This window comes from Carassius carassius, chromosome 38 (assembly GCF_963082965.1).
Source record: "Carassius carassius chromosome 38, fCarCar2.1, whole genome shotgun sequence".
Taxonomy (NCBI): Eukaryota; Metazoa; Chordata; class Actinopteri; order Cypriniformes; family Cyprinidae; genus Carassius; species Carassius carassius.
Window position 1 is genome coordinate 20,004,553 of NC_081792.1, and position 24,780 is coordinate 20,029,332.

The 24,780-nt window shown below is 35.3% G+C and overlaps 1 protein-coding gene across 2 annotated transcripts in view; it reads left to right on the forward strand.

Annotated features, from left to right (window-relative positions):
• Positions 1-594: 594 nt before the first annotated feature.
• Positions 595-24,780, forward strand: part of LOC132119529 (arf-GAP with SH3 domain, ANK repeat and PH domain-containing protein 2-like) — a 33,360-nt gene continuing 9,174 nt past the window's right edge. For both annotated transcript variants that reach the window (XM_059529573.1, XM_059529574.1), the window contains exons 1-14: positions 595-911; positions 12,435-12,507; positions 12,859-13,004; positions 13,291-13,365; positions 13,792-13,841; positions 14,481-14,610; positions 17,098-17,183; positions 17,628-17,703; positions 19,545-19,631; positions 21,033-21,133; positions 21,385-21,454; positions 22,346-22,433; positions 22,863-22,911; positions 24,087-24,250. In XM_059529573.1, the coding sequence (XP_059385556.1) occupies positions 786-911; positions 12,435-12,507; positions 12,859-13,004; positions 13,291-13,365; positions 13,792-13,841; positions 14,481-14,610; positions 17,098-17,183; positions 17,628-17,703; positions 19,545-19,631; positions 21,033-21,133; positions 21,385-21,454; positions 22,346-22,433; positions 22,863-22,911; positions 24,087-24,250 (1,321 nt within the window). In that variant the 5' untranslated portion in view covers positions 595-785. The remainder of the gene's footprint in view (positions 912-12,434; positions 12,508-12,858; positions 13,005-13,290; positions 13,366-13,791; positions 13,842-14,480; positions 14,611-17,097; positions 17,184-17,627; positions 17,704-19,544; positions 19,632-21,032; positions 21,134-21,384; positions 21,455-22,345; positions 22,434-22,862; positions 22,912-24,086; positions 24,251-24,780) is intronic.

The following is a 24,780-nucleotide window of genomic DNA, read 5'->3' on the forward strand; positions in this document are numbered from 1 at the left end:
ATTTAGAAAACTGCCCTAATACACACTTTACTGATTTCTCTGCACATGTTTGCACTGTAAATAAAATGTCAAAATTAATGATTTGTTCTTAATATTTGACCTAAAATTATTATTTATCGTCCATTATTAATTGACACAATTAGTTACTGCATAGCAATTAAACTAAGAGACTATGAGATTCAATACATTACAGAAAAATATCTAAAATATCTGCTGGTTGCATAGCCTGCTTAGACTAGACATAAAATGGTTGATTGGTCTAATTTGAATCTGAAGGTAAGACTGACCAGTTATCTGCTGCTCAAACTATTTTTAAGACACAGTCTTAACATAGTGGCTGTTTATAAACATATAAATATATTTAAATAAATATAAGCATATAGGCTATGCAACCCTGGTGTCTTTATTTGTTTTCAGAATGCACTTAAAAAAAGCCATCTCCACTACCGGATAATATACTGACCACAGTGGATGCCTATAATAGTTTCACCACTATCAACCACCCAGCCACTGACTGATGTGCTGTGAAGACCATCGGCCGACTGCGCATGCGCACTATCGAGCAGTCAGCGCTAGACTTGACACTAAAACCGACCAGTTTCCTCTTTATGCTCGCCACTATAGCCAAATACAACACTGCTGGACTTTACTTTCCTGTTGTCTTAACTTTTCAGAACTGCTTGACATTTTTCTAGCTACTTCCTCACCAACAGTATCAACCTTTTTAATGGGCTTGCTGTGAAACATTTCTTTCATCATTTGCATTTTCTTAATTTTCCTCCAAAATGCCCGAGTTCATATCGGTGGACGAGTTTATCGCGGAGACTTTGGAGGACTACAGCTCTCCCACCACCTCTTCCTTCTACACCAAAATGACAAGTTGCCGAAATTCCGCCTACAATATCGAGGAGGTATGATATTATACTTCCATGTGCTGCGTTCTGGTGTACTACTCGTTTGTTATGTCTTTGACAGTTAAGTTGTACAACATGATGAATAAATGAAGGCGTTCTGTCCTGTCCATCATCAGGAGCTGGTCTCAGAATTTCTTTGTGAAGGCAATATGCCCTTTATCCTGTTTAACGGTGCTTTGTTTCAAAGCAGAACAGCTTAATCCAATGAACGCGTTGGTTTTCATGTATTTTTATGTATGAACACTGCTTCAAACATTACTACAACATATACTGATGCTCTTTGTCTTGTTGAATCCATTTCCAACACGAACCAGGTGATTTCAAGCTAAATCCTAAATTATAGTATATCAATTGTTTTATTCATTTAACCGGGGTGCTTTTAAATTTGTTATAATGATTAAATATCATGTCTCTATAGCCTATGGCATACAATAGGCTACTGCTGAAAGAGGAAGGATCACACATTTCATTGCGCGTTAACATCATTTCCTCGTCGTTATTGCACATTAAATTGCACCGAATACTTTGCAATCTTTCAGTTTTTGTAGTAATGTATTTACTTTTTATTTCTTATTTTGCCTATGTCTATCTATGTCGCGCATCTTTCCTCGTGCGTCAGTACGAGCTTTTGCTGTATTATCACGAGCACGTGTTTTTCATCTCGCATTTACTGAGCTTCATAAACAAAGGCTTAGGATTCATGGATCTTCTGGAGCAGAGGAATCAGCCCATGAATATGACTGTAATGTTTCTGTGTCAGCATCCTTTGTTACTGTTGTTGTTGTTGAAACAAGCCTCCTAGCTATGAACCAATCACTGGCTTCTGATTTTAGGGTAAGGGATGATTGGATGACAAAGGATGTTGATCCAGGATCATGTCCTATTTTAATGAAGATCATATTTTATTTATGGTATATTATTGTCCTGAAAACAATGATATTTTTTTTACTATTGCAGATTTTGACACAGCACAGGCCATCCTTTTTCCAAATTAAGCTTATAATAATATAAACCAGAACCCAATTTTTATGCACATTGGCTCTTGGAGAGTTCATTTTCAGACCCCCAGTTGTGCCAATTTGAGGCGTACAGCCAGGTCAGGATGGTAACAATTGAATGATGACTGCTTTAATAAGAGTGACATAGTGGAATGTGAAGTAACTATGGTGATGACCTGACCTGTGCAATACACAGCCATACAAATTGAAGAGTGCACCACATTACATGCTTGATTGTTTGGGTTTCATGTGACAGCATGGGACCCTTAATATCTAGTGAGCTTTGCACACGCATAGCCTCAGGGGGGTTCAAGACAAAAGCGGTAGCCTATAAGAGAGTCTGAGTGGTGGTCTGGTCTTTCTTCTGAAAAGTCAGCCACCACTATCCGAACCATTCTTCATCCTTCATAACAGAAAGTGCAAGACTGTTCCCAGACCACACTTCATAAATGAAGCACACCTCCGTTTAATCTGCCTTAGTGCAGATTTACAAGCACTGAAGTAAATCCTGCTGCTTGGACAAGTATATATGAAATATGTATGACTATAAAGGGAAAATCAATGATGAAAAATCATTTACTCATCCTCATGTCGTTCCAAACCTGTGTGATTTTATTTCTTCTTTGGAACAGAAAATAAGATATTTTGAAGATTTTTTGAACTGTTTTAGTCTATGAGCCAAACAACACTGGACTTCATTAGACCTATTCCAGTTCATTCAGTGTTGAATCTCACTTGCCCTCTAATATTTGAAACTGTGAGCACTTGGATCCGCCAACCTGATATTTGAGAAAATTAAAGAGAGGGAAATAAGACGACACAGATGCTTTGCCTTAATCTGCACTGACCTCAAGAGAGATAAAGGGAACCCCATGCTATAATAGAGTCTGTGTTTAGGTCATGTGACTTAATGGCAAAGCAGGAGCTGAAAAGATTTCCCTGGACAGTCTGATGATGATCCAATACACACCTCAGCTATCTCTCTTCAACATAACATGATGCTCGTGCGTTCCCATTGTATATTGCTGAAAGTAAATTGAAATGAGAGGCGACTGGGGATTAGCAGAGGCACCGGAGAGGAATAATGAAAGATAATTGGAGTGCTCGGATAATCTGCTGCACCAGCAGGAGTAGCTGAGGCTGTTGTTTTAACCATTTAAAGTAATGCAGAGTTCTTTTAGTTGTTTAAAACAAAGAACTGAATAGTATTTTGTAAAATATATATTTAAAGGTGAATGATATTAATCTTCTAGAAAAATAATACTACAGAGAGCATCTGCAGAATAAAATAAAATTACAGTTTTTTACAGACGTTAGGACACATTTCTCAATACTTAGGTCACTTTTGCAAAACTCTTCACACAGTGAGCACAACAGAAGTCTATTTGGGCTAAACTGAGGATCGATTATCATTGCTTTGGCACAAAATGCATTCAATGACTACATCTCTCAAATTTCATGAATTATTTTCTCACTCAGACACAACAACAGCCAAAACTCTTTGTACGTACAAGTCAATTTGCACATGCTTACATACTGTTTTCAAAACTGTTAAACTTATGTTCAAAACAATAACATAATACAAAACTGAATAAGACAGCAATTTGCTACATTTCTACAGTAATATTTGAATGAAATATATTTTAAATCTTAAAATTAAATGCTATAATAACAATTGGATAATTAGTAGATTAGCATTACTATTGTATCTGTATCAGTGGATGGTGTGTATACAATTTCTTCTATCTTGGAATTACTGTAATTCTATAATTGCAAAAAAATAAAAATAAATAAACGACATAAAATATTGACAAATTCTGCATCATGTCTGATTCATTCCAGTAACATATATTGCAGTGAATTACAAACAGAGATGTGTCCTTGTTTTACACAAGAAAACATTGTATAATGCTACATGTTGTTAATGTTTTTTAGGTCATTGTTTTGTGGGTGACAAACTGTGTTTGTCGGCTGTCAACCTTTGCTAGTGTTCTGGAAGAATGAGTTGTTTTGAGACCTGAATAAAGTGTTTTGGTAGTTGTAGTGCATTTTGAATGTGAAATGAACTGCTTTGCCAAGCTGAAAGTTGGTTAGGAGAACTGTGTGAAGAGTTTTGCAAAAGTGACCTAAGTATTGAGAAATGTTTCCTAGCGTCTGTAAAAAACTATAATTCAGTAGGTAAAGTAACTGATAACCCATTTGTCTTAACCCTGTGACATTGTTTCCCCAGGGACCCAGTTAAATCATTACTGTCATTACTGGTAACCAACAGTTTTGTTATTAACATTTGTCAAATATCTTCTTTTGACTTCCTTAGAATAAATTCGTACACGTTTTGGTATGAGGGCAACTTAATGACAGAATATCTATTTTTGGGTGAACTATCCCTTTAAAAGTTTTTTTCATTATGTAATATGTCATTTTGGCAACATATTATCAAATGAAGTGGCATCAGCATATGTTATATCATAAAACATCTGCTGACTTCTGACAAACCTGCTCTGTGTTCTTCATGTTGCTGAGCTTCATCTGAGTGGGTTTTTGCTATTTTTGAATTTCCGTGTGTGTGTGTGTGTTTGTGACAAACCACATAATAAAAAATGTTATACGTCATATTATGAAAAATGTGTGAAAAAAGTGCGCACGATTTACTAATTCGTTCCCTCAATGTACTAAAACGTGCACACGATTACTATTGCGTTCCCTCGAGTTACTATTTCGTTCACTCGATTTATAAATTGTGTGCACGATTTCCTAATTTGTTCACTCGATTTAGCAAATCAAGGGAACGCAATAGTAAATCGAGGGAACACAATAGTAATCGTGTGCACATTTTAGTACATTGAGGGAACTAATTAGTAAATCGTGCGCACAATTTTTTTTTTTTTCTTGCATGTCATGTGCGGGGCTCCGTATAATATTATCCCATATTAAGGTATTATTTCATATTTAGGTGAAAACCAGATGAGTTAGTAAGTTTTATTTAGTCAGTCATTTATTTCTAAATATAATTTGCTATATTATATTACAATATTAGATATTATCCTATATTAAAATGTGGTAAAAATGGATGAATATTTTGACCTTTTGACCTTTACTAATATGTAAAGATATTCATATATATATATATATATTCTTTTTTTTAATGATATTTGTACATCAATATCAAAATGGGATATAATATTATACATGCATGTATGTGTGTATATGCTGTATGTATAGCCTATATATTTATACATATATAGTATTATATCCCATTTTGAGATAGTATTTTATAAAAGTATGAAAAATATTAAACATATAATTTTTTTTGCATTTTCACGTAAATTATTCCTTTAAATTTTATATCCATCCATCCATTCTTCAAACTGCTTGTCTTCTTTAGGGTTGTGGATCACTGTGCTGTCCATAAAAAACCTCTCCCAGGTACAATGTTAGGAAGAGGATGGCATTTCTTTTTGCAGTATAAACAGAATCAGCAACATTCTGGTGATGACAACCTTCATAATTTATCATCATTTATCACTCGTCTTAGTTTGTTCTATCTTTTCTATGTGTGCAGTGGGGAATTTCACAATCATTTTCATGTAATAGCACTAAATGCAATTTAAAAGGCCAGGCACCATTGCTGCCATAAAGAACAAAAGATCTGTGAGTACAGAATTCTCACTGCCTAGTCAGGGGAATGTGAATTTCAGCATGGAATGCTGTTCTAGGTGAACCACTGTATGGTTGAACTGTTACTAGCTCAGTGTACACAGAGCTGACTGGAAGGGTAAAGGAAGTTAAACATCCTTGATTTAAAACGAGCTGCTCTGAATGTGATTCCTTGGTTTCCTGTTTATCTAACTTAAATGAAGTGTTAAAGCTACAAAAAGAACACAACAACATAAAGCATATAAAGGTATTCCATACAATATATTTGGTCTTCTCAAGCTATGATAGTTTTATGTGAAGGACAGGCAAAATTAAAGTTGGAAATCTGCATTGAAAATCCTTTAAGCCAAGCAGCTTCTGCAATAAATCATTTTGTGTTCCAAAGAATAGCAAAAAATCATACAAGTTCGAGGGTGAGTAAACAATGCCAGCAGTTTAAATTTGGGATCAGTTATCCCTTTAAGTGTTTTTTAAGTGACAGTTGACTCTTGCCCAATGTCAGATGATTTCAGATCACACCCAACATGTTTCTCAGTTGTGCTGTATGAGGAGTTCATGATACGCTCTCTGAACTAATAACAGTGATTTACATTTCCCTCTTCATACTATCATGTGTGATGTCAAAAAATATTTATTGCTTATAATCCTTTTATGCTGGCATTTGATAGGCCTATTTCCTTAGAGAATAAAAACAGCAAGATAAGACAAGAGTGTCACAGACAGAAGTCCTCGGCTTTGAAACAGGAAGAAGTCTCCATAGAAACTGAGATTTCTTTAAAGGAAGTTGATTTCATCAAGGCTAAGGAGAACAAAGAATCTAGTTATGTTGCAGAGTTTTAATCATGTTATGAAACTGCTCTCCTACGCTTAATATGCAGTAACATTAAACAGTGCTACTGACATGAACTTTGTGTATTTGACTCTTCATTTATTTATTTCATTTATTTTTCTATGTAAACACATGCTAGACAGTCATCTTTAATGGTTGCATTCACCTCTCATGCAAACAGGGAATGTTCTCAGAACTATGGCTTATGTTCTGGCAAGTTATGAATAAACGCTCTTCCAATAACTTTATTTATTGGAATTATAGTCTTTAAAACGGTTCTAAAAACTTTAGCACACAAATTTTATTTTTACATCATTCATGGAACATTCTTCTGAAGCATTTTAATTGGATGTTCATCTAAAGTTTTATTTTTTTTTCAGAACACTCAGAACACTTCAAAAGTAACATTCCCATAATGTTTGCAAATTGATCAACAGAATGTATCCATTACATTTGTATAGACATTTTGAATGTTCATACAACATACATTTTCACTGGGAACATTAGTAAAAACTATTTCGAACAATTTTCTTAGTTGGAGACACGTCATTTTAAATGTGTGGTTCAACTTCTCCTTGGAGTGTGGCACTTACAAGTTAAAATCCAATCAACAACCACTGGATAGACTGAATATCCATTACACTCAGGTGTATGTCACAACGTGGAAAAAGATATTGCAACTCGGTTTCATTTTGACTTAAAGAACTCAAACACAGGACGTTTGTGAATGTGGCCACCTAACATCCACCTAGAACACACTAGCAACCGCACAGCAGTGTTAAAACACTCAGAAAAGTGAGGTGACATGTCAGGGAAAATACAGGATTCAGTTGCAGGTAACAGAAAAGTTTATGCCCTCACTGAGCAAACAGGGAAAACAAGAACTCAAAATGGAGGATCACATCAAGTCCACGGGGCCATGGAAAGAGCCTCTCAGCAGGAACCGATCCTAGCGTTATCCGTGACGCAACGTCATAGTCACACCAACCAGAGCGTCGTTTGTGACGCAGCGTCAAAGGCCCACTGAATTCCCTGAATGAGAGTGTTTAGTGTGCAGAGAGGAGCTGGGGCAATGTATCCAGTAGGGCTGTGAATCTTTGGCAAGGCAGCGATTCGATTCGATTACGATTCATAGGTTTTCGATTCGATTCAAGAACGATTTTTGCAAATTTAGAACGATTCAATTCGATTCACAATTAAATTCGATTCGATTATAACGATTCGATTCTGCATTCTTTAAGTGCATTCACTGGATTATTTAAATGCTTCTACTAAATTCTTTAAATGCTTAGTCAGGGGGCAAATTACAGTAGCATTTATGGTTAGAGAACCATAGGTTAGAAAAAAATAAATAAAAACCTTTTGTCCATTGTTAAATGCTAGTTTAATGATGTGACATGGCATACGTAAAAATGTATGTAAGCCAAGTTTTTAAAAAAGAGCTTAAAGAGTATTATGTATAAGCTAACATTTTGTCACACCAGGGGCGCAGCCATAATTTCAGAAGTGACAGAAATGTCAAATACAATCATTTTATGTATGTAGCCTATATAATAATAATTATTATTAGGCTATTATTATTATTTTTTTATTATTATTTTTTTTTACAAGGAATTATCTTCTTTTTTAATTACTTTTAATTAGCTGTAATAAATCAAATACACTGCTGGACAATAATCAATCATTTGTAATCGATATTTTTTTCCTAATGGCAATTTTATGATTGTTTTATATACTAGGCTACATTTAATTAGCAATTATTTAAATTTTCTGCACAGAATAAGGTAGAAAATATACTTTATAGTTTCTGTACTGTAATAAATGTCAATTAGCACTGCATCATTCATAAATTGTTTGTGGGTTTTTTTTAGTTTCATCAGTTCATTATGCTTTTATTCAGTTTAGCTGCAGATATAGCCTGGCACGTCTATGAGAGCGACAAACTACAGAAAAGTAAAACTACTTCACGTTAGCATTACTGGCCACGAGTCCTACAGATCACACGTCAGCTGCGTCAGAGACGAACGGAGCGCGAGCGCAATCCCGTGACAGTCTCAGTCGGTAAACAGTGGAGCGCGTGAAGGACAGATAAGAGGCACGATTCACGAACACTCTTCAAGGTCTCCATTAATTCGTGCGTGTAGTAATTTAATGTGTATACATTTTGAAAGCATTGAATCGCTATAGAAATCGCGATTCATTCGATTCTTAGCATTTTGAATCGATTACTGTCCAAGATAGGTGATTCACGATTCAAAAATCATGTTTCAAGATGATGCATATGAATCGACAGGGTTTGTAATCGATGCATCGAGAAAACGAGTGAATCGTTACACCCCTAGTATCCAGGTCTCAAAAGAAATGAGATAGCCAGGGCAGGAAGCAGAACCAATCAACTCTAGCAGGATGAGAAGGAACAAATCAAAACAGCAAACATGACAAGATGGTCACAAGCAAAGCATTGCACCACATACAACAACAGTCTGACAAAAGACTGAGCACGAGAGGAACTAAAATAGGGGAGAGCTAATGAGGAAAGAGTGGCTACAGGTGTGACAGAGAACACAGAGAATTAATGATAACGAGTGGTAGGGGGAAGACACACTGACAGCAGAACACATGGTGAGCTGCCAAAATAAAACCCATGTGCTCAGAGACACCAAGACAAAACACCGCAGATCAGACCGAAGACATGACTTAATAGCAATGACTTTTTCACGTGGAAACCTAATTAATATGTGTTACTGTAAGGCTAGAATACTACACATGACTTTTAAAATCTGAAATGATTTTACAACACTAGGAATCATTTGCTGTGTTATGGTTCCAGAGCAAAATTGGGTGTCATAAAATACCAGACTTTCAATTTGGTCCTAACACAAAAAAATTTAATAGTCTATTCCTTCTGTGTCGACTTCTCCAGACTGCAAATTTGGGCAGAAATCTAGGCAAAATTTGTGTATTCCAGCAATTAATGCATGTTGCAATTGAGTTTGTGTGCAATCTCGTGCTTCCTTGCATTTAATTATGGGTATATGATATATTTGTGATAGTAAAAACACTTGTTTGGATTGATTTTACATTTTGCAGTGCTATTTTTGACCTGGAACAAGTGCAGCATTAGACTATCTATTAAATGCACTGTTGAAGATAATTGATCCTTTAGTTTGATCATCACATGGCAGCTGCCCTCTTTCCTTTTTTCTCAGCTAACAAATTAATTGCTTTTTGCTAAACGCATTCTGGGATCACCTTCAAGTATTAAACCCAAGCCTTTCTTTTTTAGCTAATAAGATTTTGGAGATTTCTCTCTTTGTAAAAATTTGATAATGCTAAATCACCTGTGGTTAAAAAGATGGGCACCGTTTGGGGTTCTGCTAAACATGCTGATGGGATATGTGCTAGGGAAGTGTTACGACCCTCTGCATGGCTTCATTTTACACCCTGGGGAACAAACTGTTTATCCTGAATGAAGGCAGGGATAATTGGGACAGACATCCACAGGAAATACTGTTTCCCATTCAAGATATGAAGAAACTACATTTACATTTATTCATTTAGCAGACGCTTTTATCCAAAGCGACTTACAGATGAAGACAGTGGAAGCAATCAAAAACAACAAAAAGAGCAATGATATATAAGTGCTATAACAAGTCTCAGTTAGGTTAACACAGTACACGTAGCATGGGATTTTAAATAATATAATAAATAAAAAGAAAACAGATAAAAATAAAAATAAAAAAGAATAGAGCAAGCTAGTTAGAGGTCTTTGCACATACACACACACACACACACACATATACAATTGCATAATGAATAAAAAGAAAATAGAATATAAAAAGATTAGAAAGGTAGTTAGATTTTTTTAAGAATAGAATTAGAATAGTGAGTGTTAAAGTTAGAGGGTCAAATAAAGATGGAAGAGATGTGTTTTAAGCCGATTCTTGAAGATGGCAAAGGACTCAGCTGCTCGGATTGAGTTGGGGAGTTCATTCCACCAGGGAACATTTAACTTAAAAGTCCGTAAAAGTGACTTTGTGCTTCTTTGGGATGGCACAATCAAGCGACGTTCACTTGCAGAACGCAAGCTTCTAGAGGGCAAATAAGTCTGAAGTAACAAATTTAGGTAAATGGTGCAGAGCCAGTGGTAGGCAAACATCAATGCCTTGAATTTTATGCGAGCAGCTATTGGAAGCCAGTGCAAATTGATAAACAGAGGGGTGACGTGTATTCTTTTTGGCTCATTAAAAATTAATCTTGCTGCTGCGTTCTGAATTAATTGTAAAGGTTTGATAGAATTGGCTGGAAGACCTGCCAAGAGGGCATTGCAATAGTCCAGCCTGGACAGAACAAGAGCTTGAACAAGGAGTTGTGCACCATGATCCGAAAGAAAGGGCTTGATCTTCTTGATGTTGAATAAAGCAAATCTGCAGGATCGGACAGTTTTAGCAATGTGGTCTGAGAAAGTCAGCTGATCATCAATCATAACTCCAAGGCTTCTAGCTGTTTTTGAAGGAGTTATGGTTGATGTGCCTAACTTGATGGTGAAATTGTGATGGAACGATGGGTTTGCTGGAATCACAAGCAGTTCTGTCTTGGCAAGGTTGAGTTGAAGGTGATGGTCCATCATCCAGGAAGAAATGTCTGTTAGACAAGCTGAGATGCGAATAGCTACCGTCGGATCATCAGGATGGAATGAGAGGTAGAGTTGAGTGTCATCAGCATAGCAGTGGTATGAAAAGCCATGTTTCTGAATGACAGAACCTAATGATGCCATGTAGACAGAGAAGAGAAGTGGTCCAAGAACTGAGCCCTGAGGCACCCCAGTAGATAGATGTTGAGACTTGGACACCTCACCTCTCCAAGATACTTTGAAGGACCTATCTGATAGGTAAGACTCAAACCATTGAAGTGTGGTTCCTGAGATGCCATTTGCCAGTAGGGTTGATAGGAGGATCTGGTGGTTAACCATGTCAAAAGCAGCGGACAGATCAAGCAGGATAAGTACTGAAGATTTGGATTCTGCTCTTGCCAGTCTTAGAGCTTCAAAAGCTGAGAGCAAGGCTGTCTCAGTTGAATGTCCACTTCTGAAGCCAGATTGGTTGCTATCAAGGAGATTGTTGTGTGTGAGAAATGTAGAGACTTGTTTGAACACAGCTCGTTCAAGTGTTTTTGCAATAAAAGGAAGAAGGGAAACTGGTCTGTAGTTCTCTAAAAGAGATTGGTTGAGGTTGGGTTTCTTAAGTAGTGGAGTTATACGTTAAACTAGACATTCAATGTCAGGCATGTTGCGACACTATGTGAAATAAAATCTGGAATCTTGTTTATGAGGCCCCATAATGCAACAAATGCTTTTTTATTGCACAACATGAGCCCTACACTATTGTGGTAGGTGGAAATAGCTTAAATGAGCCAACTTGTTGAAGGCAATTCACTATTCTGAACCACACACAGCAATGTATCATGCTCTCAGATGGCAGACTGTAAACACGTGACTACGAAGCTGTTAATTAATTTTTCCTTGTTTGCACTTACTTATTAATGACACAACAATCAGACTTCATGCTCCACTTGCTGCCTTATAGTGACTCAACTTTTCCATTACTCATGTCACTAGATTAAATTTTTTAGTATAGAAAATATAGCAGGTGTAATTTCAGCATTCAAGTTTCAGTGGGCAAACGCCTTTTATGATTTCATAATCATTTCACGATTGCATGTAATTGCTGTTTTGAAACAGGAAATGTGTTTCTGTAAGGAGCTGTGGCTATTTCAACATGTTTTAAACAAATTGAAGTGGTCTGTAATGAAAATACATTTCCATTTATGCATTTTCCATAAGCATTTATGCAAATTGACGTACACTGAATTCAAGGTTCCAAAGTTTGTGGTTGGTAAGATCTTTTAATGCTTTTGAAAGAAGGCTACATAATTATTGATTTTATTTCAAAATAGTAATATTGTAAAAAAATAAATAAATAAATAACTTTTCTATTGTAATATAATTTAAAATGTAATTTTTCTTTCCTTTGACAGGCCTTGGACTCTGACCGTGCAATCTTGCAGAAAATGAAGAAAGCAGCCAAAGCAAAGCACATATCTGGCCAAGGTAACATGAAATTACATTGAATCTTTTGGGTGTATTTGTGTTTAAATGCGTGAGAAAATGAGCCGGTTAGCCGGTTGCTATCAACATCCTGTCACAAATGTCTTTACTATGCCATAGTTGTTTTTTGAATGTCCTGCACATTAGACTGTAAACAGCATTCATTTATTCTTTTGAATAAGCATTATTTCATTAGAGATTGACAGAGCATGCCAAAACATTTCCTTCAGCCCAGCTATGTATGAATTTATAATTTTTTTTATTGTCTTGTGCTTTTAATCAACTTTGTTTTCTTAGTTATATTTTCATGGTTTGTGGGTTTGTGCTGAATATTTGCTGCTGATCTCCCTCCAGACCACATTTCACATTTGGAGTCATACATCAATTCCATGGAGAAGTTGGCTGTGAATTTCTGCAACAATGGAGAACAGGAAGTAGCCTCTGCATATAATAAGTTTGCAGAATTCTCCAAAGAACTGCTAATGCCAATGAAGAACTTGGTGAGACACATGGAGCTCCAGTGAGGGCTTTCCATTAGGCTTCTGCGTAATCCCATAGAGTGTTTTTAGTAATAGTCATGGTTTGGACTTACAAGATAGGCCTTACATGCAAACAACTCAGCTTCCTCGCCAAAGGTTGTCTCAGCTCTCTGTCCACAGTTCCTTATCCCTTCCATGTTTATTCCTGTTAAATTGATTTCTAATTATGTTTGTTTGCAAGTATATGCTGACATCACTGGGGTTTGCCAGCTCATACTTTACATGTTAATATTTCTGTTTTTATCAGTTTAAGAGCATGTTGCACAACGTCAACTTCTTCCTGGACTCACTTGTAAAAGGGGATCTGAAAGAGGTCAAAGGTGTAAGTATAATCTGCAATACAAGCGATCCACTTGAAGTGACATTTTTCTTGGGTTTGCTTTGTAATTGTTACCATCAGATAAATGTAGATAAATCTGACTTTAACTAATTTTATAAGTTCAGCTAATTAAATTAGATTCAAACAATTTGTATAAATATTAAACATTTTTTGATAGGACCCAACATACCATTAAATATAGATGAAATGTGAAGGATATTTTCCCAGAAGGCAACAAGGCATATGTGTTCCCTGCCTGTGCTAGTAGAGCTCTATTACATAGATTATTAACCATAAGCAGAGAGTAATGAGACCTATGATAAGACAAACTTTTCTTAATTCTTCTCTTTCTGTCTTGATGCTCTTGTCTTTGACCATAAGATGATGTAAGTCTGACTCTGTTCTAACTCCTTGTTTTCATTTTGTCAGGACCTGAAAAAGCCTTTTGACAAGGCATGGAGAGATTATGAGAATAAGTTGTGAGTGCTTTTTAGAACACTGTTTTTAAACTAAGCTGTTTTGTCTTATTTGACATCCACTGAGCGGTGGTTTTATTTTGATTCATTAGACTAGAGACATTGTGTGTGTGTGTGTGTGTGTGTGTGTGTGTGTGTGTGTGAAGTAACAACCAATTTTAGAAGCTGTGTAGGATTCATATTCTTTGTGCCTCATACATTACATATACTCTGTAGCATCACTCTCACCTGTTCTCGTTCTAATATTTATTCACACAGTTTTTTTAGGTTGTTTAGTGTAGTTTTATCCTTGTGTACATGTCTGTTGGACTCAAGTGCTCCTTCATGAACACCAAACCAGAAATGTGGTCCTTTTGGCATGTATTATAATGGATATCATGTGAAAATATAATTAATATTATGAAATTCCCTTTTTTAACAAAAACCTAACCTTTGATTGTTGCCAGAAATCCTTGCAGTACTTCCTGTATTGTTATTTTGCTCCTTCTAATTTCTGTTCTTCATTTAATTGTAATTCTTGTAAGTGTCTCGCTTCACTTCTCTTTCCACGAATCAAATACATACCATCTGTTTGTGTATTATGAAGTAATACACTATACAGTAGAGCTGACCACACTGTCATGTGATTTCTGTCCCCTTCAGCACTAAAATCGAAAAGGAGAAGAGGGAACTGGCGAAGCAGTATGGGATGGTGCGCAAAGAGGTGAGCGGAGGAGAGATTGCAGAAGAGATGGAGAAAGAGCGCAGGATGTTCCAGCTACAGATGTGTGAAGTAAGATCCGCTCATGTTTGTGTAAGCAGCTGTAGAGGAACATGACAGATGTTGTTAGATTAATGCTGTGATCAGCTTATTTGTTTTGTCATCTTTAAATATGAGTGGTAAAAACATTCCCTAGGACACTATTACTTCAAACCAGGAGTTTTTAATCTTTTTGATGCCTAGCGTGGGTGAAAATGATGGCCCCATTTATATTGTGTCAATTTTTTAATTTAACGTTATATTATTAAGACAATATTGCTCTCAAAATTAGAAATACACTAAGCAGTAACTGACTGTACATCTGCACGACCTAACACTATACTATTAAAGGTTTAGGTTCTGTAAGAATTTTTAATGTTACAGAATGGTCACTAAGGCTGCATATATTTGAGAAAAAAATACAGTAAAATCTGTAAAAATTGTAAATATTATTACAAATATTAAATATTTGAATATATATTTAAAATGCAATTTATTCCTGTGATTCAAAGCTGGATTTTCAACAGCCATTATTCAAGTCTTCAGTGTCACGATCCTTTAGAAGTCATTCTGATAGCCGAATTGGTGCACAAGAAACATTTCTTATTATCATTAATTTTAAGCAGTTGTGCTGCTTAATATTTTGTTTGAAACCGTGATGTCTTTTTTTCAGGATTCTTTGATGCACTGTAAAACCCGACAAGTTAACTTAACTCAAATCGTTTGAGTAAACCGATTGCCTTTTCTTTAAAACCCGACAATTAAACTTAACTCAAACGGTTTGAGTAAACAGATATCCTTAAGTTATGTTAACTCAAACCGTTTGAGGCAACCGATTGCCTTAAACCATTTAAGTTGAAAAAACTAACAGTTATAAGTACTCTGAACTTAATTCAGTTGAGTTCACTGAAAGAATATTTACATTGCAATTAAGTAATTAAGTGATTAACTAAGTGCTGATTGTGAATTAGTGATGAACAGCTGCTGTTAACAAACATAATTACTGAAGAAAAGAGAAACACAAGAACTACTACAACTGACTTCAGACACAGCCTTAGATGAAATCAACTGAAATAAAATACATGAAATCTCTCAAGATCTGATTAAACAACCCCTCAAACAGCATCACAAGCTCCACTTATTAATAACCAGACTGACTTTATTTCTGTCAGACGTCTACAGAAGATCTTATTGAGAATGAACTAAGGTTTAGATGTTGATTTATTGTTTCATTTGAAGTAACCATGTTAGAGATCAGTGTTTGCTTTAGTTGGGCTCTTGACCCTTGACTTCTGTCTTAGTCTTTTCTCTGGCTGTTATAACCGTGTGTTTCTAAAACACATTTGTTGTAATTCAGAAGCCCGGAAGAAATGCCATCAGGTGTTAACCTGTACCTAAATGTAGATTGTTACACTTTATATTGGTGATGATAGTTATTCATTATTATTCACAATTATTGATCCGTACAGAGTCTAATCTCTGATGAAATAAATGTGCAATTAGTAGAAGTGGACCTAGTAAAAATGACACTAAGATTCAGTTAATATAAAAATGACTTCATAAACATTTTGTACACATACATTTTTCTTCTATGCCAGTAATTGGTCAAACACAGACATTAATAATAAGAATATTAACCTCTACAATGGTGACGAAAAAAACATGCTGCAATGCATGCTGGGTACTATTGTAGTACAAAACTCATCCATGGCTCCCAGAATGCTCTGCAGCATTTTTTTTTATGGTCACCATTGTTGAGGTTCATATTCTGATTATTGATGTCTTTGTGTGACTGTTTAACACCATAGAAGCCGCTGTCGCCTCTGGCTTGCTTAGTTGGGGACACTTCATCTACAGCGATATCGTTGACTTGATTGCAAATAAATGCACAGACACTATTTAATTGAACAGAGATGACATAACTGAATTCAATAATGATCTGCCTTTAACTATCATTTTTTCATTATTGACACTGTTTTCCTAATGAATGTTGTTCAGTTGCTTTGACGCAATGTATTTTGTTTAAAGCGCTATATAAATAAAGGTGACTTTGACTTTGACTTTGACTTTGACAGTTTGAAAAGTCATTCAGATTAACTGATTATCACAGAACCACTTCCACTTAGAATCACTTTTACTATATAATCAATCAAATTTCACAACACCTATTTAATCAGAGATTAGACTCCATACAGTTCAATAATTGATGATTATTATCACCAGTATAAAGTATAACAACCTACATCTAGGTACAGGTTAACACCTGATGGCATTTCTTCTGGGCTTTTGAATTACAACAAATGTGGTTTAAATCAAGGCAATCTGTTTACTCAAATGGTTTGAGTTAAGTTAACTTGTCGGGTTTTACAGTGTGCATAGAAAGTTAAAAAGCATTTATTTGAAACATTTGAAAGCATTTATTTTTTTTATAACAATGTAAAAGTCTTTATCAATGCAAAGTGTCCTTGCCGAATAGAAGCAATAATTTCTTTAAATCTCATTTCTTCTTCTCATATACAGTACCTTATTAAAGTAAATGAAATTAAGACCAAGAAAGGAGTAGACCTGCTACAGAACCTCATCAAACACTACCACTCCCAATGCAAGTAAGTCGGTGATAAAACTGTGATTTTTAAAGGTTTTGTCAATTTATTGTGCATTTCTATGGATACATAACAATCCTTTGTAGGAGAAGTCACTGTAAAGCAAGATATTCAGTCTCTTATAGTAGATCTGTCCACTGGCATGAACCGTACCATGACAAAATGAACAAAGTCATCCGTGTGAAGAGAAATCTGTGGGCTGGGAAGCACACCTGTGCCTGCCTGGCACATCACCATCAGTTAAATGCATGTGTGGTGTGACTGATTGCCTTTCTTTATAGTCGCATCCCTCCATGCTCGAGTCTGTTACTCTATTTTGAGTGTGACTGGAATTTGAGAGGGTGTGAAACCACTGAAAGAAGCGCGAAAGAGGAATAGAGATGCTTCCCTGACTAACAACGGCGTTTCATTATGTGATTTGTAATTAAAATTGCTCTCTCCTGTCAGTTTCTTTCAGGAGTGTTTGGCTGCGACGGACAAGCTGAAGCAGTACATCGATGTCCTGACGGGACAGCTGAGTGCTGTGAGTGATCCTGCCCATGTTTGCTGCTTGCACAGATATGTTCTTAATGTATAGGGCAGATGACATGCTGTGGCACAAATCCCACTTTAAAATCATAATAAGCCACAAAAACACTTACAAAAGTGGAAGATATAGGGGTGAACAGCCATCTAAGGTGTTTTCTTGTGTTGCCAGGCACATAGGATTCATACACAAAATACTCAAGACTCAAATAGATGGTAACTGCATTGTAATGCTGCATGAAAGGGAAAAAGAAAATACTACTACTAATAATAATAATATAATGATAATAACAAAATGTTTGCATATAAATAATTATTGTGTTATTCTTCTTGTTAATAATAATAATAATAATAGTATAAATAAGATATATAATAAAAACAATAGTATATATAATTATATAATAGAAAATATATTGAAATATATAATATAAATGTAATATAATTTTACATAAAATATATAAAAAAATATAAACGTATACTTTCATATTTTTTTATTGTTGTTCTTTTGTTTTTCTAATCTGTATTCAGAACACATCTCACTTTGCAGCAATGAAGCCCAGAATGAGCATGACATTGGCCCTAATCACTCAGTCCATCATATAGATCCCAAGTGTATTAATTAAGATTTCTTCATAAAGGCTACAATCTTATAAGCGAGGTCTTTATTTTTTAAATTGAAAAGTACTGAGGATCCTTCACATTCTTTGTTCATTCTCAGCCTAATATATCTTAGTGAGTAGATTTCTCATGCTGAGCAGCAAATGACTTTTGGGCAATTTTTCTGCATCTTTATGGCATCCCATCATCCACCAAGCTAACACAGTGCATTTATAATATTTCTTCATCTCTTTGTACATGCTTTGTATAGTCAGCCCAGATCAATAGTTTGAAGGCTAAAATAGTCGATCATCTCAATACGTGCACACTCACACTGACTCTCATCTTAGATATAAAATTCCATCCTGCTGAAAACCCCTTTTTTAAACAGCCTAATGTGGATTAAGTTGGTCTTGTTGGACTCTTGGTCTGGTTTAGCTGGTTAACTTGCTGATTTCCTAGCTCGACCAGCTGAAAAGCATCCAAAATTCCTCTTAAAGTACACAGCAATCAGGATTATTTCTGTTAAATGAAACATGTTTTTTAATCGACCTAAAGCTAAAAAAAAAAAAAAATAGATGAAAACCTTAAAACTAAAAATAAACTATAACTGAAACAAAAAAAAAGTAATCTAAATAAATAAATAAAAATGACAAAAGCACAAAACGAGCTAAAAATATAAACTAAATTCATAATGATAACTGGAAACATAAAAGTAAAAGCTAATTAAAAATATAAATAAATATGTACTATAATAGTATATAAATAATACTCAATTAACACTTCTAGAAATCAACCAGAACCATCTAGCAACTGCATCGCAACCTACTCAGAACTGGGAAGCACTACCAACATTTTCTTGATGATAAAAATGTAGATTCTTTTACATCCCAGATTTTCATTCAAGACCACATAGAATCTCAACAGAGCGGCTTTGTTTGCTTTGATCACGGCACATCAAGGTTACCAGCCTTCACCGCTATACCTCACACTGACTCAGAGAAAAACCAGCACTGTAAGCAGTTGGTAACAGTAAATTTATGGCTGATAAAGCAAACAGCTTTTATCAGCTGCTGCAGTGATGTTGTGAGTGACAGACAACTTAATGAAAGGGCCATTGTCTTACCCGAAGCCTAAGTAATCAAGCTTAGAAAAACATGGCTTGGGGAATGTACATGGAGGAGAGGACTTGTAGGATGACTCTGGAGGAATTTAAGTGTGTGTGTGTGTGTGTTTATGTAGATCAAACATAAGCAGGATGATGAGAAGAGACAGCTCTGTTCTCTCAGAGATCAGCTCAGACCTGCTCTGCAGCCCGAATTCAAAGAGGTAAAGAACAACACTTTATTTGCTTTATGTATAGTGGAGACTGGGGCAAGTTGTTACAATGGCTATTTCCCAGTAACTTTTTGATTTTGATCCTTTTTGCATTTATATATTTGCACACACACACACTGATATATATACATATATATGACTATGTACTGTATGTATATCACTGATATCACTAACCCACCACTATGCTCTACTATATGTTTTTCCTGTCTCAGAGTTCACCCACCACTATTGATTCACTCCAGGAAAATCAATAACATTTTATGTTGCAGTGCATGCAGTATATATTATTTGTCCGGGTAATAAATAGAAAGGTTCTTATGGGGTTATTTGTTAGTCCTATTCAAGTATTAAATGGGATTATGGTGGAGGGGGATCAATGTATATTTGTTTCTGTCAATCATCTTCTACAATAAATAAAAAAAAATTGCCTGGAATGACTGCGAAGAGCAGCTCTTAACAAAATTCATTTTCTAAATGCTTTTCTGACAAAATAGCAGTCCAGGAGAGTAAGTTGAGACTTTTTTTATTTTTTTACTTAGCATGTGATGTTAACAAGCATCTGTAATTACCGATAAACACTTGCACGTGAACTGTCACCTTATGTTTCTCACTGCAGTTGAAAAAATGAACTTGTGCATGTGTGACATTGTTGTTAGGAATGCACCTTTCCTGTCAGACTGCACTGAAACATTCATGTCCGATTATCATGTTTTTGATTTCTGAAAGCCGTTGATATTTGGAATATTTCAAGTTAAACATATGTTCAGCATGCTTCTTCGTACATTTGCCCTGTAGACTTAAGGTGTCTTAAATTCAAATTTCAGATACGATTTGAAATGATAATCGAAACATCATTAATCCTGAAATATAATTTTGTAAATCAAATTTATACTCATTGCATGAGTGGCATTCATCTGTTGTGCATTTCCTGCATGTATTAACCCTTCATAATAAGTGTGAGCTGGTACTTCCTCTTGGTGTTAGCACCTCGATGCATGAATAACATTTGTGTGACTTTCTCCTCAGCTTGAGAGGTTTAGACTTTACTTTTACATTCAGCAAAAAAGGAAACTTCAGTCATCATTTAATCCCCATCATTTCAATCTAAGCCTGTATGACTTTCTTTTTTACATGAAACACAAATGAATATATTTTGCACAATGCTCACACCACTGTTTTCCCAAGAATAAAAGTGAACTGAAACATATCATCTCTTATCATATGGACTAATTCTATGGTAATTTAATGTTCCCAAGAACAAAAAAAAGGAACTATCCCTTTATGCTGTTTTGTGTAATATCCCATGCACAGAGGCAATGAAAATCACCAAAGCTTTTTGCACACCACATATAAACAAACCATGACTTTTCCATTTATGCGTCTGTTGTGCAGGATTCTCTAAGCAGACAGACTGTGTACAGCATGCATCAGCTTCAAGGCAACAAGCAATATGGCACAGAGAAATCAGGCTACCTCTACAAGAGGAGTGATGGGTAAATGAATTAATGGTTGTGATATTATCAAATTTCTGATCCCGGATCCTGCATTCTTCAAACATGACGTAACATGATAAATCCTTTTGGAAGTGCTCTGGTAGCCCATCGTTTCAAATTATTCATGTGCTGTAGGACACGCTGTGCTGGGAGTTACACACATATCTGTCTCTGCATTCACTATATAGCTTTGTGTTGATTGAGGAGAAAGTGACGTGGATGCTGTGCTGATAATCTCATTTCTCTGATAGGTTGAGGAAGATGTGGCAGAAGAGGAAATGTACCGTGCAGAACTGCTATCTTACCATCGCTCACGGAACTGTGAGTACTCACATCTCTCTCTGTAAATCCAGCAGCAAGCTTTTTTTTTTCTTCTGCTGGTTTCGGTGATGAACTGTGAATCCATCCTGGATATATGTTCAGTTCTACAGTGTAGGCTGTAATAGTGCTGTGAAACTTGGTATAACCTTATTAAAGCACTCTTCAGGTTTTTAGTTTACCAAATCAGTTGCAGATTTTCTCAGGAATATCTGTAAATCCTTTGCAGACCAATCAGGAAATTTTTGTTGTCAAAATCATGCATATGATATCAAACAATGCATCTTCAAATGGCATTTCGTACCTAGTATTGTAGTATTGTACTGTGTGGATCTGTCGTTTTTAATTTTGTACTATGAATAGTTTAGTAAATTTTATGATTTTTTTTTTTTTATATTTACAGTACAGTTCTAAAGTTCAAGATATTTAATATTTTTGAAAGGCATCTTTTTTGCTTACCAAGGCTACATTTATTTGATCAAAATCAATAAGAACGGTAATATTTAGAAAAAGTATTATATTTTTTAAATAACTGTTTTCTATTTGAATATATTTTAAAATGTAATTTATTTCAGTGATGACAAAGCTGAATTTTAAGAAGCTATTACTCCAATCTTATATTTACTTGTATATCATTTGTATTATAATCGACTTGTTATAATTTTTACTTTTTATTAATACTATATTTATTTATAAATATATAACTATTCATATTTAATTTAATTTAAATTTATATAATTATTTTAGATTTTATGCTTCCGTGATGTTCAGTTACATTTTTTTAAAGGCTGAAACCAGCGCTGATACACAATACAAATGAGATGAAAATTTATATCACTAAACAGGCCTTTAGTCATGATATGTTAGTGATGATGTGCTATCCTTTTGTTACAGCCTAATAAATTGCCAACTAAACTGAATCTCCTCACCTGCCAAATTAAACCAAGTCTAGAAGACAAGAAATGCTTTGACCTCATCTCACGTGAGTTTACCACGCACCCTCTTGGCATTTCCCAACCAAGAGCTCTGTCCCATGTGATATAATATATTTCACACAATATATTGTCACTCCAAGCTGATGCTTCGAGAATTGTTAATTGGATCTGCATTATTCTGGCCTCATGTCTCTAGTGTCATTATGACATTATGTAAGAATCATGACATATTTTGAGATCGTATACTAGAGTCTTTGAACTAAAGGCAGGTTGTTCTGAAAACAGGGCACTATTTAAATTCAGTATTTGCACTTGAGCACAATTTGTTTGTTCTTTCCTGCCACTTCTATTTTAACATAAGACCTCAAACCTGTTTTATCTCTCCTGATTGTTTGCTGATTACACGTTAGCTGGTGCCAGTTGAGAATGAATTGTGAATTTCCAAAGAGATAATGAGGGTTTTTCTTTTTTCTTAGATAATCGCACGTACCATTTTCTGGCTGATGATGAGTCTGATTGTGTGGCGTAAGTATTTTCTTTAGTTTGTTCATAGCAATAAATGTTGCTCAAATGGCCCTATTTAGTTCAACCCGAACCTACTCAAGCATTTATGTACCTAAATGAGTCATTGCAACATAATTATGCAAGCAAGCAAAAATCCAAGCAACGCAAACCTTTTTCTCGTACTACATTTATCTATAACTATGCACAAACTGTAAATGAGATGTAAATAATGTATTACTGTATTTCCTGTTGAAAAAGGAAGTGTGAGGAAGAAATATCAGATAAATAATAATAAATAAATATTTTCTGAGCACCAGATGAGCATATTAGAATGATTTCTGAAGCATCTCGTGACACTTAAGACTGGAATAATGGCTGCTAAATATTCAGCTTTGCATCGCATTAATACATTACTTTAATAAATATATATTCAAATAGAAAACTGTTATTTTAAATTGTAACAATATTTCACAGTATATTTCACAGACTTATTTTAAAAACAATATAAAATTATACAGATCCCAAACTTTTGAAGGCTAGTGTATATCTGCTAAAAGTGAATTTTATCAATGCTTAGGAATACATAAAGCTTGCATAAAGATAATCTCAAAGCTAACAATCATAAACCAAAAGCTTTTACTCTGAGTCTGTGTGGATGAGAATGTGTGGATGGTGTCAGATAGGAAAGAGCTCGAATAATTTTCTGTGCACACACACCTTTCCAAATTTGTCCTTTCCATCTAAACAGAATAACAGAGCCTCCTTTCTTGGCGAGAGAGAGAAAAAAGTAACATTTCATTCCTCTGATGTGGCTGTCTGTACGTTGACTGAAGTGCTTCCCATGTCAGATCACAGCCCATACTTCAATCTTCTGCTAAATGTCAGAGTTAAAGAGGAGCTAGTGAAGAGATTATTATACTGCACCTTTTCAGAAATGAATCCAAAAGAGTTTATTCACTGATTAGAAGTGCACAAAGCCTTAAACTGTTTACAGAAATTCCCTCAGCTGTGACCGAGGGCATCTTCTCATTAATTGCAAATGAAACCTGATGTAACTTCTCATAATTAGTCACAAATGACTTTTTTATGCATTGTGCCACCTGGGAATACTGATGCAAGCTACATGTCTTCAATCTGAAGTTTCTTGTCGCCCTCTAATGGTTATACTTATTTTTGCACCTTACTGAAAATATCAGGTGGATATCAGTGCTAACAAACAGTAAGCAGGAGGCTCTGAATGTGGCTCTGGATGAGAGGAGGCCAAGTGGAGAGAACAGCGTTGAGGATCTGACACGAGCCATCACTGAGGATATCTGCCGCATGCCTGGAAACAATGTTTGCTGCGACTGTGGGGCTCCAGGTGCAAAAATAAAGTGTTTACAGTAACACAAATGTGCTTTAAGTATTAAGGCTTTCTTTGAAGTATCTAGAAGTCCTGTGTCAATGCCATGGTAAATGAAAATGATAATAATTTGGTACAAGGGCAGAAACCACTATAGGAAGATTCTTAACTTTCAGAACAGTGGTTGATTAATATGCATTTTTCATTTACCAGTTCTTAAGATTTTATATTTTGGTTTCCTCCGTCTTGAATATTTTGTCTTGTTCAGTACAGTGTTTATAACATTGTGAGTCATTAGTTTTGGTCTGTTGTCTCAGAAGACTGTAAAATTGAAATGTAGCAAGTTAAAAGTGAGTTTGGTCAACTTTTAGCCACAAAAATCTAATGTCAAGGGGTCTTGAACCATTCTCACAGACATTGTTTATATGATATAGTCCTTCATATTTATTTTGACACTGCAGTTGGTATAAAACAGGGTTAGAAATGGAAACTAAGGGGTTTAAGCAGGAGCCCATCGCACCCTGAGCTGGTCCTCTGTTCATGCTGTT